Raw genomic sequence first — 15,254 nt, forward strand, 5'->3', positions numbered from 1 at the left:
ATTTTGTGGGTTTGGGTTGGGTTTTTTTTAAATGCAAAGGAAGACATGAGATGAAAAGTAATTTTTGAAGACCACAAATAAATCTATATGAAACAAACATATTGAGAAGAAGTTCTCACCTAAAGAAGTCTCATCTACCCATGATCAGTGAGACACACTGATCCTAAACATATTAAAGCAAATATGAAATGTTACTCCAGAGGAGTCTTATCTGAGTGGGAACATTTCTACAACAGTCAAAGAAATCTGAGTTTTACTTCAAACTGCAGTTACTCTCAGTTGCTAAGATACATCCATCAGAATGCCACACAAATTATGTGGAAAGACATGCTGAAGAATGAGCCTGAGAGAACGTTATGCAGCTTACAATTTGCAAAGAAAAAAAGAAGAGAAATTAGTGGAAATGTTTACTACCACTGCAATTTTCACTACATCATGTTTAGCAAACTCCACAGTTTATGTCTTCTACCTACACTGAGCACAAACCAGTAAATTTGGGGGGAGCTTTAAGAGAACAATCAAGAATAAAGCCAAAGGAGAGTTACCTCTGCGTTGTTGTAAAAAGCTGTACTATTTTTCTCTTGCACATCCTCTCCACGTGCTGTGAAGAAAGTCAGAGGGTAGAAGTCTTTGTGTGCTGGCTGTTTTCCACTTGCCATCAATTTGCCTTCATAGAAAAGTTCAGATGTGTAACTGTAACAAGGCAAAACAGGATAAAATGTGGAGTCTACATATGAGCTCACTGACAAAAATATGCAAATCTCACTGATAAAATATGCAACCACAAAATACTTCATAAGGAAAACAGAACCACTAATTACTATTCAGCATCTTCAAGTGATTTCTCTGATCTGATATTTCCATACTACAGACAGAGCAGAAGGCACTAAAAATATGCTTTTCCAACACTTTTTCTACAAAGGCCGTTCTTCCTTCTAATCGAAAGCTTGACAAAGTTATGAACATTCTCACTCATGTTTCACTCAGAAGTTCTGGTGGCTGGAAACTGGGCAGAGAGAACACTTAGTGTCTGGCACTGGTTATTCCCCAGGCTGGTTGGATGATGAGCCTGCTCACATCAGTTAAGAGTTATTAAACTTGGAAGATAAATTTACTACAGATTTCATGTGCGCTGAGCACGACACAAGCCAAGTGTTGAGCTTTCAAGCAACCTTTTCCTCTGTGACTTCTACTCCAGGCCAATCTATGTTGCCAGACATCAGAAACACAACCAGAACAGGGTTCCTCTGCTGGCAGCAGCCATTCCAGAGCTGGTTGATTGAAAAAGAAACGAGGCAAGAACCACTTTCATGGTGCCTTCACCAGGAGGGAAGAAGGCAAACTGAATGCAATGAGATGAAAAAGAAGCAAGAAGAGACTGCAGTTTGCTATAAATCCTCTAAACTGCAGGCACAGTTGGGCTAAACTAATGTACTGTCTTCCAGTAATCAGTGAATTTAGGTCTAATCTAACTTTTCAATGCTCAGCATCCAACCTCAGTGTTCTCTGGACATCACTCAGTGGATGCAGGAACCTGAACACAGCCTGACACGAAGACAACCAAAGCAGGACCCCGTGCAGTTGGTGGGTCCACTGAGCTCTTCCAGGATTCCAGCTGTTGTAGCTTAAGATGGAAGTAGCTGGTCATGGAAAAGCTAAAGAAACTTGTCTGCTACCAAAGCACCATCAAACAACTGCAGCCCACCCCTGACCTGGCTTACCCTGGACAACCCTGGATGGAGCTGCAGTCAGTCCACTGCTGCCTATCAGCAAAATTAACAATTTCTTCTGCAAATTAGCTCTTGGTAATGAGATCTCATTAAAGAACAAAACTATTTCTACACAGACTGTTTTTTCCAATTACAGCTCCAAAGTCAGGCTGAACTAATGGCTTGTTCTTCCCTTAATTTCTCATGGTGTCTCTATTTCAGTGAGGTTGGGATGATTAATGAGCCCTCCATGAACCATCTTCCCACACTTACTTCTGTCTTAAGTGCCATGGTCCCATTTGTCAGGAGAAATTTCACTTTTTACAAAAAAGTGGACCTGAGACATCTAAAAGGACCACCCTGAGAGAGTTCAGCTGCTTTCACTTCCCACAGCAATCCTTCCTGGTGGGACTGGGCACACTGGACTCTTCCCAGCCCAGCCCTGGTGGTGTTCCTGCAGTCCTTACCTTGTTGTTCAGCACATGGATCCTTCTAGGAACTCACTGTCTGAACTCCAAGTGCTGAAGTGAATTTTCATGATCTTTCTGAGGCAAATTTCATGGAAGTGATCTCTAAACAAAAGCTGAAACAATCCCTTCCTTTTCAAATGCTCTCTCATTTCAAACTCCCAGTTCCAAGAAGTGTGTAAGAAATTAAGCATTACTGAGTCTATAATTACAAAGTCCATAAAGTGAAGACAGATCAAGCTGTGCAAGGAAATATTTTACATTCTCACTTTTGATTCCCCAGAGCACTTAAATATTTCTGCTTTTGCTTTGAACACAGTGATAACCTAATTAGTATGACTGGATACCAACACAATATTCCTCAGTACATATTTGAGCCAGGATTTAAACTTTAGCATTTTTCCCCATGACTGCACTTATTCTTTCTAGCACAGTTCATGGATGAGCTCATTACACTAGCAGCCATTAGTTTATCATAGCATAAAAATGCAAACCCACTGATTAATGTGTCTTGAAAGAAGTAATATAAGATGTCAACAGTAAAGAGACACGCTCAAAATGTGACCTATTTTTTTCTGTTCACAGTTGCATATCCATATGTTCCTTACACTGCCCACAGCCTACAATTCCAAGATAATCCACCCCAGTACATCTAAAATTCTGAAATGGCTCAAAGAAACACAGACCCTGCATAATATGCTGCATAATGTTTAAAAAGGGCAAGTTAGCTCTGCTTTGGCTTAGTGGGCAAGTCTTGCAGCCAAAGCATGCCCACCTGAACGAGGGGTCTGTCCCACCACCAAGTGGCACAGACCACTGGCAGCCGTTCTAGGAGAGCAAATTTCACCCCACAATGAAGATATTTCATTAGAGAGACACTTCAGCTGTGCTTGGCTGTTCCTTGGTTCACTCACAGCAGTCAGAGAAGCACGTGATACAGTGAAAAAGTTCACACCTACTTGATGATTGCTTCATGGGAGCGATAGTTCTCACACAGCAGGATCCGGCACGGGAATTCCGCGGGGTAGTGCTCGTAGAGCCGGTCCAGCAAGGAGACATGAAGGTTCCTTTCCCTGGCAAATTCACTGTAGACAAAAGGACTGAGCTGTAATAGACACACACACACAAAGAAAATGTAACTAAGGATGTGGACTCGGAATTTCATGCTCCCAACATAAGAATTTTGCATCAAACAAAAAAAAAAAATGAAACTTTGTTTTTACTGTACATTCAGAGTTGGAAGACACAGATCAAGGCTATTCCAGAAAAATGTCCATTCCTACTACAAAAATGACAAAAGACCAGCATGGTCTTAAAAGAACAATAAAACATTCAATAACTAAGCAAAGAGAAGAGCCCTTATATCTACTCTTAACACTCCAAACTGTGTTTTGAATGACATTACACCACTGTTCTGATAACCTCTTTACAATTAAGTTACTACCACAAATAGCACAGATCAGAAAATAAAGAAATTTTAACACAATTTAAAAAGTTAAATAGAATGTTTTTGAAAAAAAACCCAAAACCCCAAGTGACCCAGTTACTGTTACACTAAACTACTTCTGGGCTTGTTTAACAATAAAACCATCATCTATCAGAGCAGGAGAAACAGAACCAAAGATGATGAACATGAGGTTTTTAAAATAAAATTTCAAAATGTAGAAATGAAGCCAATCTGTTTTGACATTCTGAATACATGTGATTCAGACTCTGACCTTGAGTTTCACTTGAGCTAAATATTAAGTTTTTGAGATTTAAATACTGGATACCTGAGCTGAGTATCTTCTGTAAGAAGATATAGAGACAAACAGGCCAAAACTTCATCCACCCAGCTGGGCTTAGGAGACTGAGCCTGAAGTTGTAAGATTTTCAACACCTTGGAAAGCACTTTTGAGATCTCTATTTAAAAAGCACTACCCCAGTCCTTGGGATTACCAATATCATGACTTGAAATGATCCAGCAGGATTAAATCACAGGTGGCAACACCACTCTGAGGTTGTTACTGTACCAAAGCAAAACTCCACTGCTACTGTGAAATGTCAAAGAGAATTGAAGCCAAATCTATGAAACCAAATAAATCTGGCCTAAAAATCAATAAAGCAAGGAAAGCTGACTTTTCCAAGCATGCTTTCTCATGCCTACAGGCTGCAAAATGACAGCCATAATCAGTGTTTTAAACTCTGTAAACCAAGCAGCTCCCACATAAAGGCACTGGTTACTTTCACTTTCCTATTTCCTTCCTGTTCAAATCCTCACCAGACTATGATGCTTCTAATAAAAATTTAAAAGAAGTTGTCTAAATCATAATAAAGACACTCCATATTCTTGAATTCCTTCAAAAATCAACAGGGAACAGCAGTCATAAACCCCTGACTGGAATAATCACCCCTGTATCTTATCCAAGTAACATCCTTTGAATTCTCCTTGGATTCCCCATCTATTATAGGATTTGGAGCAGATAAATAACTTAAATATATAAATATGAATACAATATATATATGCACTTCATACTCAAAAATTCCACAGCTCTTACCTGCATATGGTCTCCAGCCAAGACAATCCTTGTGTTTTTATTAGCTAATGCTAGAGGCATAATAGTTTCACACTCCATAGCTTGAGCAGCTTCATCTAACAGAATGTGTGTAAAAAACCCTGTAAAACAGAGATATCAGCAAATAAATGAATCTGAAATATGATAAAATAAACACTGATAACCAAAACATGAAATTGAACTTAACCTTCTGTATTCTGATAGTACCCAAAAAAAATAACAAAACAAAACAAAACAAAACAAAAAAAAAAAAAAAAAAAGAAATTGAACTGAATGTTCTGTATTCTGACAGTATCTAAAACTCAGGGGAAAAAAAATGGCTTACACAGATTAATTTCTAGTAACTACAAGAAACCACACAAACAATTTTCAAACCCATCCAATGACCAACAGTGGTCACCTGATTGGCAGTGACATTGGCAGGAGCCCCCAGATCTGCCTCTTTCTTCTGACAGACATGAAATTAAACACGTTTTATCTGAGCCCTCCTTACACCAAGAGGAAATGTCTCTTGGCAAACCTCCCTCAGGAGTTTTCTCAAATCTGAAAGTCTTTTCACCACCATGAGACTTGAAGAGCTTTGGACAATGACAATGACAAGGACTTCCTCGTGTACTTGAGTCCTATTAACTATATTTTATATACTAAATTTCCCATTAAAATTGCACACATACCTGAGCACTTTGCTGGTTATGGGCTTAAAGGAATGTTGGGGGGGAAAAAAGGAACAGAAGTTGAAGGAAAATTTAAATTCAATCTTATGACAACACTGGACCAAAGGTTTTGGTGGGTGGGTGGGATTCTATGCACTGGAGAACATGCACTTGAAAAAAAAAACTGGCCACTGTAGATTTATATTGCATGAAATGTAAATTCAGGACAGGTATAGAAGAGAAGTGGTTTTATACATTGATATCTGTGATATATTAAGGTTTAAAGCAAAGTATTAGAGGACTTAGTGCACCATCCAATTAAGATTACATACATAAAAATGGAGCAATTTTCTTTGGAAAATATGAATTTCATACAGCTGCACACACATTACTGTGGCATGACTGTACACAGCTCAGTGCCAAACAAAGCAGCTATTTCTGTCTAGAGACCTGAAAATATTTACCATAAATTCCATATCAGTTTTCTCTGTTGCAACAAATGCTTAAACGTCGCCATAAAAATCTAATCCTAACAACCACTGTGAAGAAATCCCATGTTCTCCAAAAAGCAGATGGATTTCATTGGGAGAGCAAGAAAACAATAAACCCTAAGCAGCCTCTGCCCCCAAAATTATCAATCTAATGTATTTCAGTTTAGAAAACAACCCTAAATGTATCATGTTACCAAAGCACAGGGCTTGTATTTGTGGGAGTTGTTTGCAAAGCTGAACAATTCACAGAACAAGGGGAAAAGCTGTGTATTTATGCTTACATGCTCCACTGAGTAATGACCTTAATGAGCATAATATTCAAAGTCAGAATCTCAAACAGAATTTTCCCTCTTGGATGTCAGAAACACCAGATCATACATAGTATTGCTTCTTTATTTAGTGGGGTTTTTTTTTAAATAAGGAAAAGAAAGAACAAGCAAAAGGTTAATTTGAATGCCAGCATTTTACAGCTTTGTAATAAACATTTATTCATTAAAAAAATCCAAAAGAGCATTTTAAGATTATCATTGTTTACTTTATTTTGTAACAGTTCCAAGTGCTGGGTAAGGAACAAACTCTGGTAAGAGGAATTTTTCTCGAGCATGAACACTTCTTGTTTAGAAACTACTTTACCTGGTTCAAGATCCAGTTGACACAGATACTGTGATGTATTTAACGTAACAACCACTACTCTTTGCTTTAGAATGTCTTCTTTCTGTGGCATCTGAAAGGTGGAATGTGTGCTTGAAATCAAACAGTACTGATGCACAACTGGGTGAACAGTCTTTACCCAGCGATTTCTGAAATATACCCTAGAAAAGAAAAAGGGGCTTATTTTCTATATGGTTTGAACACAGCAACAGCATAATATCTCAAATATTGATATTCAGTTTTCTGGTACATAAACATGATCGTCAAGAAGCAAAAACATCACGACTCTGCAGAATTACGTGCTCAAATATCTCAGCTTTACTTTCCATTATTTGCTGCAGTGCAATTTTACACACCCAAACAGCTACCAAGGACTAATTCACATATGGAAATCTGTAAATTCTTCACGTATTTAAGTTCTGTGACCCTCACATCAATGTCTATTTAATTTTAAACTAACAATAAACTCATTTTAAAGACGTATTTCCTCAGCTGAACTATAACTTAAAGTCCACAGTATGGAACTTGCAGAGCTGCAGTCTGCACATCCCATCCACTGCAGGGAATATATGAATATATTGAAATCCTGCTCTTCCTTTTACACACACTATATATTGTCTGAGCCTTTAAACTACAGGTAACTACTGTACAGATATCAATATTTAGAATTTAGCTTATTTTGGTTCATTTCCAAAGCAAATTAAGATGAAGCTATTTAAATTAATTTCAGTTCTGAAGATGGGATTTAAAGCTGTTTGGTTTATCCATTCTTCACTTAATTTCTCCTGTGCCCATCTTACAAATCCCAAATCATTAATCAAGTGTTTGGAGAAGTGTAATTCTGCACTGAATTGCAGAACATGATGGCACTGGAGGGACTTTGGGTACCACATGTCCACCCATCTTTGAAAATCACCACAGAACGGGAGAGGAAGGAGGATCAGGATTATAAGAAATGTGGGTTGGGAAGACACAATGTCCATTTTTGGATAAAATGAAATGCAAAGGCACTTCAGGACTCTGAATGGCTTTTTAATTTGACACCACAACCAACTCCAAAATGACATTGGGTGACAAAGGTAACTCCAGGCTGAGACTGAGTGCCCAGCAGCACCCACCACACTCCTGAGCTGTTCTCAGAACAAGAACCTTCTAATGTGACCTCAATACATTTTTGTATGATTCACTTTCTCAGCCCTAACTGAGGCTAATTCTCACCTACCACCTCACAGGAGAACTGCAAGGATTACTGAGTTTATTGTGAGTTTATGTTTGTAAAGCACTTTGAGATTCTTGGATGAAAGGTGCTATTGAAATGCAAAATATTATGGTTATTAGACATTATTATACCATGCACTGTCTTTTATTACAAAAATTCAACTGTGGGTGACTCACAGATTGGCTGACAGCATTTCAAACTGCATTGCTGCTTACCCATTAATTTCTTTTATTTTGATGTGAGATCAAAAAGGTATCCCAGAGCTATTATTCACCACTGGCATAAAAACACCTGACAGATGTGACTACTTGGAAAATGTCGTGATAGAAGCAAACCTCACTGAACAAGGGCTTTCTTTCTCAGGGGCAACTTGGGCTAATAAAATCTCCTGTAATTTCATTATTAGGGTTTTTTTTTCTTAAAGTTGGAAGAAAAAAAATTACAAAAATGGGGTTTAACAGCTTAACACAAATCATAACATTTCACCCGGGGACATGCCCTTAAATTCTGATTAAACAAAAGACTCAACTTCTCATGGTAATACCTGCATAGCCAAGTACTAATCAAAATACTCATTAGTACCTACAATACCTTCTATTAGTGCAGCTCTGGGTACAAAAGTGGGCAAAAGCTCCAGCTACAGAAAATAAAATTCCTCACAGCTCACCTGAGAGCGGATTTTTCTCACATCATGTGCCTCAGACCAAGACTTTAATTCTGGAGAAATTAAAACCTTGCAGGCTAAGGTTCACCCAAACCACAGGCAGTGAATTTACCAGCAAATACACAGAGAATCACCTCAAAATGGAAATCCCAGAAGATTATGGATTAGGGCCTCCATCTTCTGCAAAAGCACTGAACATATCCACTGTGCTTAGTGCTTGGTTAACATGCACTGAATCTGCATTTTGTGTGGAAATTTGTGTGGAATAAAGGAAAAACCTTTTTTTTCCCTAGATGTGGCATCTGGATATCTACAACAGAAGCCTTAATTTCTGTGGATCTTTAGCCAATGAGCCAAAAATGTAACAAGCTGACAGCTGACCTGCCTATATCCCACCACCTTCCCAGCCATTACATCAAAAAAGAAATCTGCCCAAATATTTCAATTAAATGTTAGTCAAATTACATCATTCCAGGCTGGGATTGCTCCTAATTACTTAAAATATACTTGTAAAATTTAATAAAGGGGGAGCCTGGAGTCAGAACCCCTTAGGGAGGCTAAAAAGAATTTCATTTGCACAAATGTCCTACAAAAGCAACTCCTTGTGACTTGTTACAGCAGAGAGAATGGGGACTAAACTTCAGTTATTCACTTTTCCCTGTTCTGAACTGGAAAACACTAATTCCTCCCAGCTCTTGATAAAAACCGTTCAGGCTGTACTCCAAAGAACTCTCCTTGGACAAACTCCAATCCCAGATTTTGTGCAGTTATTTCTCACCTGAAATCCCTCAAGTAAAAAAAAGCACAGAAACTTAAGAGGGAAAGGAATCTAACAGTCTAATTTCATGCCTCTGTTAAGACATCATTAGAAAAAAATAAATCTAAGTAGTCCCAAGAAGCCTAAAGAAAACTTTAAAAGCACCTGATTTCCCTCTTCCATTTCTTTTGATCCATCTCCAAAGAGAGGCTCATTCTCACAGACAACAATGTTCCTTGGGATGCAGAAAACATGTGAAGAACCTGTCTCACAACTTGAAAGTTAACTTTTTTAATCCATCTTACTTTGAGGATGCAGTAAGATAGAAGCTAGAGTTTCAAGAAAAAAAAAAAGTAACTGGCAGAGGAGTAATTTATTTTCCAGACTAACATTTGATAAGATAAATTAATTCCATTTTCAGTACAAGAACTTTAACACAGGCAATTTGGAAAAAAGGGCAACGTTCTTTTAAAACCTGCTGGGGTTTTGGTTTGGCTTGTTGTTTGTTTTCTTTTTTAATTCAGACTCTGGTTTGCTCCTATTGATTAATTTTTATAGCCTGAGTATCTCCTGAAGCAGCCACATACTGAAGGTACCTGGTTCCAGGATACCTGCAGTACTTACACATCTATGTTATGATCACAGGATTTAAAAATGCTGAGATATTTTTATCAGAATCAACTCATTTTCTGACATTGCTGAACTGACAGTCAGCAACAACATGCTTAGGAAGAAATAAAAACATTAAATAAATAGATAGAGGCAGTATCAACCTCTTTCCTCTTCCATAAAAAAACAGTGTATGGAAACGACTACATTTGAAATACGTGAGTAAAATAATAGTAATAACTACTGTATGAGCAGAGACATACAGAGGAATTGCTGCTGTTTCTTAGGTCTTGCCTGGATTTTTTAGGAGAGAGTGATAATCTGAATTAGTCAGCTACAGTGCTACCTGAGCAGCCACCTCCAGAAGGCTCCAGCAGCTGATGGAGACGAGCACATCCACCCAGAGAAGGAGTGGATCAATTAGGAGCCAATTACTCCCTCTCACAGCTCTGACTCACCATCTAAAGGTGCCTGGCTGCCCCTGCACTAAAAATCAAGTTGTTACCATGAGCAGATGCACTTCACTGAAGGCTCTTTGCTCCCAACTGCAGCTCAGGTTTGGGTTTCCTTCCTTCAGAAACATTTCTGTACCATTTAAATAAGTCTGTGAAATGGTTTCAGTGTCAAGTTTCTCCAGTAAAAGTCATGTTTTGGAGTGTGCCCCTAATACAGTTGACTCATCTACTAATCAAACCCAGGGGCGTGTTTTTTCTCTGGGTAAATATTTGTTTATGGACATCAGGACTACGAGAATTTGGCCTTCAGGCTTCACTGGTATTTCATTTAGGTGCAGAACTGAGATTTAACATAAATTCTCAGTGTTCATTCTGACTTTGTATTTTCCAAAGGGCATGGAAAGCAATTTTGCTAGGAAAAGATACAAATTTATAATATGATATTTAAACAAAAAAACCCATAAAACTCTACATTTCCAGCTTTTATGTCGCATTATGGACAGGATAATTTATTTAGTGTACATCTTACCCACAGAAATAGCTACATGGTTCTCAGCACTCAATGCTAAATAATAATTCAGCTTTTCTTCTTTAAGAACAATAAAAAAATATTATGTTGCTCCCCACTAAGCTATGGAAACATTTTTAGCAAGGATACTGAACAGCCAACTCATCCCTCGTAGAGTAAATAAGGAGTAAAATCTAAAGCAAATTTGTTCAGTTATTTAGAAACACAACAAACTCTGCAAGCAGCACATCCATCTTGGATAATTAACTGCTTCCCCTCCACTTGATGCTTCCTTGAAAATATTGCAAGAGGCTCAGATCACCCTGTAATGATTTTAATTCAACAGTCATGATTTTAATTTGAAAATATATCTTGACAACAGTCAAAATAAGGGAAGTACATCCATAATTAATTTGAGCTGGGAGTCTCACACAGTTCTGGCCTTCAATTCAGATAAACTGACCTTCCACTCTTGCCCCAGCAGGTTGAGATGTACTTAGTGCTCAAACAACAATTATATGTTACATTCTTTATTTGAAAACATCCATATTTGTGGGTTCACTTATATATATATATATATATAAACATAAACCTCTAGAGGTGCCTCCATTTTGGAAAACTTTAACTTTTTATAGAGGTATCTGGACTATTTGAACAATATCAGATAAGCTCCAGCAGCACTTTTTGAAGGCTTTGTAGCCAGTACTAAGACAATTAGACTTCAATTCTAACATTTCAGTGACTTTTTAATTAGTGCTGTAATTTTCTCAGCAAATAAGTACATATATATTAACCAGAAATAAATACCACTTTTGTTTATGTATTTTCTCATCATATTTCTGAGACTGCACTACGTAGTTGAAAAAAAGAGCATAAAAGAAGGTAACAAAAGCCTGGCAATCACAATAAAACTGTATTTAACTTTAACTCCTCGCTCTGTTAAATCACACCCCAATATTCCCAAAAGTGTGCATTACACACTTTTTTTTCCCCCACCAGAAAATTAAGACACCCATCATGCTTTTCATCACAAAGTGCTTTACAAATCACCTTAAGACAATCTGTGTTAAAATACAAGCAGATCAAAGGTATCTTTGCAGACAGACACTGCCTCCTTCTCCTTGGCCAGATCCTCAGTGTCTGTAAAATGTCACATGGCAACCAAAGCCAACAAACCTAAGAGAATTTACACCTGTTGTAAATCTAACCCTTCCACATAACTTCACTGCCTTTACTGACACTGCATAAAATATAAGTCCAGGATGGCTTTTAATAGCCAGCAAGTAAACACGGAGTCATTTTCTTAGTAATATCATAAACTCACACACTGGCATCCAGAAAATGATGCCCATAATTTAAAATGTATATATACACCAAGCTGGCAGCATAAAGTATACATTGTGATCACTGTGCAAAATATTCCCAGGAGCAGATTTATGCCCATAAATAAACCCTCCTTAACTATTTCCATGCAAGTTTACCCTCATTGCTCTTCAGCTTCCACTTCTCCATTTTTTTCCTCAGCTAATTTCCCCAAAACACCAATTGTAAAGTACATTTCAACACAATTGTATTCAATACAATGACTTCAAACTGATTTATCAGAAGAGGCCAAACTACTTGCACAAGATTCTCTAAATATGCAGCTCCTATGACACCAAAGTTTTTCTCCAAGAAGGAAGGTGGGTAACCCCAGTTTCCAAATTAGCATTTTAAGCATGAGCCAAAATTTTCTGGAATTAAAATACCATTAAAGTTCATTTCATTTTATCGTAGTAGCTTTTAGAGGAGCATACCAAAAGCTTGCTCATTAGGAAAGACACATTTATCAACAGAATAATAAAAGCTTAAAAAAGGATGTCTTTATTTTTATTTAACAAATGACTCAAAATAACATTGACATTGTTTCACGTTCCTTTTAGGCTGGTAAGGCCAATATGCTTTTATGTTTCAAAAGTTCTTTTAACCTTTTTTTACAGACACCTTTTCTTAAGAACAGTAATTTATAGAGACATAATAAGCCTTAAAAAAATACCTGAGAGGTCTTGCCTGGGGATTGCCTGCTTCTACATAGGGATGTAAATAATCCTTTATGTAGAGGTCAGCAGCACTATTAGAATGGGTGCAAATGAGAATCCTGCTGGAATAAATGGATGCAAATAAAAAAGCAATGAAGAAACAGAAAACAATTCAAAGCAGTAGAATACAAAAAAAAGAAAACAGTGGCCATCTTCCTGCACATTTTTCTTCATGAAACTAGGCACTAACTTACTGTATGATTCAGCCCCCAACTCAAACCCTTCACTTATGAGAAGATTTAAAGCTCAAACAGATTTTCCATAATTATTTCGTAATTATTAATCCCGACTCGATATTAAGGAACAGCTTTTATTATCTAGCACACTGCAAAACTTGCCACAGCCATTAGATCACAGTCATTCCACATATGGTTCATTTTAATTAGCTTTGTTCTAAAACACAGGCTAAGATTATAGAATTACTTTTTTGTTCAAAACACGACGGAAGACTCGGGTTTGTTTCCTCTATTTCTACGTTTTCCTTGAATTTAAGTAAAAAAAACTGCCCCTTTTTTCTGCCAATCCAGTTATTCAGTGGCCCCTCTCACCTGGTATCCTGCTGTTGGAGTATGTGCTTGACTGCCTGAGCCAGAGTGAAGGTTTTTCCTGTCCCATAGGGACCGATGATAAGAACAGGAGGCAGTTGTATGGACAGGGGGGTCGTGATCGCCAGAACAGCCTCTTTCTGCTTCGCGTTGAGCCGAGGGTCCAACTGCTCATCCCATTGTCTGGGCAAAAAAAAGAGGCACCAGGGGTTACAAACACAAGCTCTGCCAACCCACTGTCAGGCAGGAGGGAAGATTTCCAAAGATTTCCAAAGCTTTGGAGAAATCAGGGAGCCTTTACGGAGCTGCTGTATTGACTGGGGCACCGAGGCACACGAAACAAATCAACACATCACATGTTTTAACTATAAAAATTTGATATTGGCAATAAATCAGTTGTGTTTTTCTCACAAGGAACCCAACTATTCTCAATTTACAACGATAATTAACCTGCATATCACATATGTTAGAAAAAGTACACGCTGCACCATCCCCTGATAACAAAACCAAGTAAACATATAATGATTTTCTACTATTATCATGCAAAATAACAGTTATATTAGTTATGTTTCTTCCCTGCAGTATTTATATTGTCAACTTTCAAAGTCAACAGTTACACAGCTCCAGGGCTTGGGAGAGTTATCTACAATCAAATTAAAAAGTAATTAAAAAACTAATTGCTACAAATTAACTACAAACTTCTCTTTACTTTTTCTTTTTTTTTTTTTTTAAGATCATCAAGGCACATACCTCTAATGGCAAAGCAGGCTAAAAAAAGGATCTGTGCTGTAACCAGCCAGTGATACCAGCACTAAGAGGAAGATGCTTTCAGAAAATTCCAATGAGCATAAGAGGTTAAAGATTTCTAGACAGAGTTTTTAATATTCCCAACTGACAGATTTAAAAGTAGACATGCATAGTAAAAAACACCTGTCACTGCTGCACATATGGCCATACTTTAGTAATGTGATCTGCTTTGGTACAAGCACCACACTTCTTACAGACTGGGAAAGTTTCTGTTCAGCAAGAGTCAGCAACAGGGAGTAAAATCAAGAGGGAATTCACTGAACTTTCAAGATGGTTATGAACAACAAGCTGGCAGGAGATTCTAAGAAATATCGGAAAGTAACAGGGACATAAAACAAAAATAGAAGAAAAACAGAGGGAAGAAACAGTTTGGAGTTAGGCTGATTCTTAAGGCAGGGCAAACCAAGACAGCAGGCAGAAAAAAACCATACTTATTACACTGACTTAAACTGAACTCCAACTCTTGCATCATTTATGTACAGAAAAAATATAAAACATTATACAAATAAATTATCTCAACTACAACCAACCTGTGCACAAGATAAAGTTCCATCTACTTGACTTACCTTTTTATTGAAATCACTGCTTGCTTCCAAGCTATTCTTACACACTATTTCCTTGCAGGATTCACTCAAGACTTAATTAAGTCAGTGAGCAGGTTGTCACTGACCTCCAGTAGCTCTGTAGTGTAACTCTATACAAAACCTATTCCTTCCCTCTCCCGGGGCTGTCATCCTGCAATCCCCCAGCAATCATCCTCCTCCCGCCCTCCTATCGATCTGTTCTCCCTACAGTTCCAAAGGCAAACTAGAATTTTTCCAGTAGTTTTTTGTCTTCCATTATCTCAGGGTCTCAGGTTTCTGCCAGATCACTTTCCTTCTAATCCCTGAGCCATCTCCTGATTTGTCCTGCACCACAATCCCACTCCTCACTCTCACCTTCGAGACCCCACACGACTCCTCGCAGGCTGGGCACGGGATCAGTTCCACATTCCTCTCATTTCCCTGCTCTCCAAGTGCAGAAACCTCATGCCTCTGCTACCCTTCCCTATGCAGCAGGAATACTGAGCATATTCCCTGATCCTCA

General features: G+C 38.0%; 1 protein-coding gene across 4 annotated transcripts in view; it reads right to left on the reverse strand.

The window, feature by feature from the left end:
* HELZ (helicase with zinc finger) overlaps window positions 1–15,254 on the reverse strand; it is an 84,092-nt gene that overhangs the window by 25,419 nt on the left and 43,419 nt on the right. For 3 of the 4 annotated variants that reach the window (XM_051797635.1, XM_051797631.1, XM_051797632.1), the window contains 6 exons: window positions 13,365–13,544; window positions 12,774–12,878; window positions 6,509–6,687; window positions 4,714–4,832; window positions 3,136–3,281; window positions 546–693 (listed from right to left, as the gene is read on the reverse strand). In XM_051797635.1, coding sequence (XP_051653595.1) covers window positions 546–693; window positions 3,136–3,281; window positions 4,714–4,832; window positions 6,509–6,687; window positions 12,774–12,878; window positions 13,365–13,544 — 877 coding nt within the window. The remainder of the gene's footprint in view (window positions 1–545; window positions 694–3,135; window positions 3,282–4,713; window positions 4,833–6,508; window positions 6,688–12,773; window positions 12,879–13,364; window positions 13,545–15,254) is intronic. The other variant, XM_051797634.1, reaches the window with a different exon arrangement.

This window comes from Manacus candei, unplaced genomic scaffold (assembly GCF_025592945.1).
Source record: "Manacus candei isolate 608988 ecotype Guabito, Panama unplaced genomic scaffold, ASM2559294v1 h1tg000047l, whole genome shotgun sequence".
NCBI classification, from domain to species: Eukaryota; Metazoa; Chordata; class Aves; order Passeriformes; family Pipridae; genus Manacus; species Manacus candei.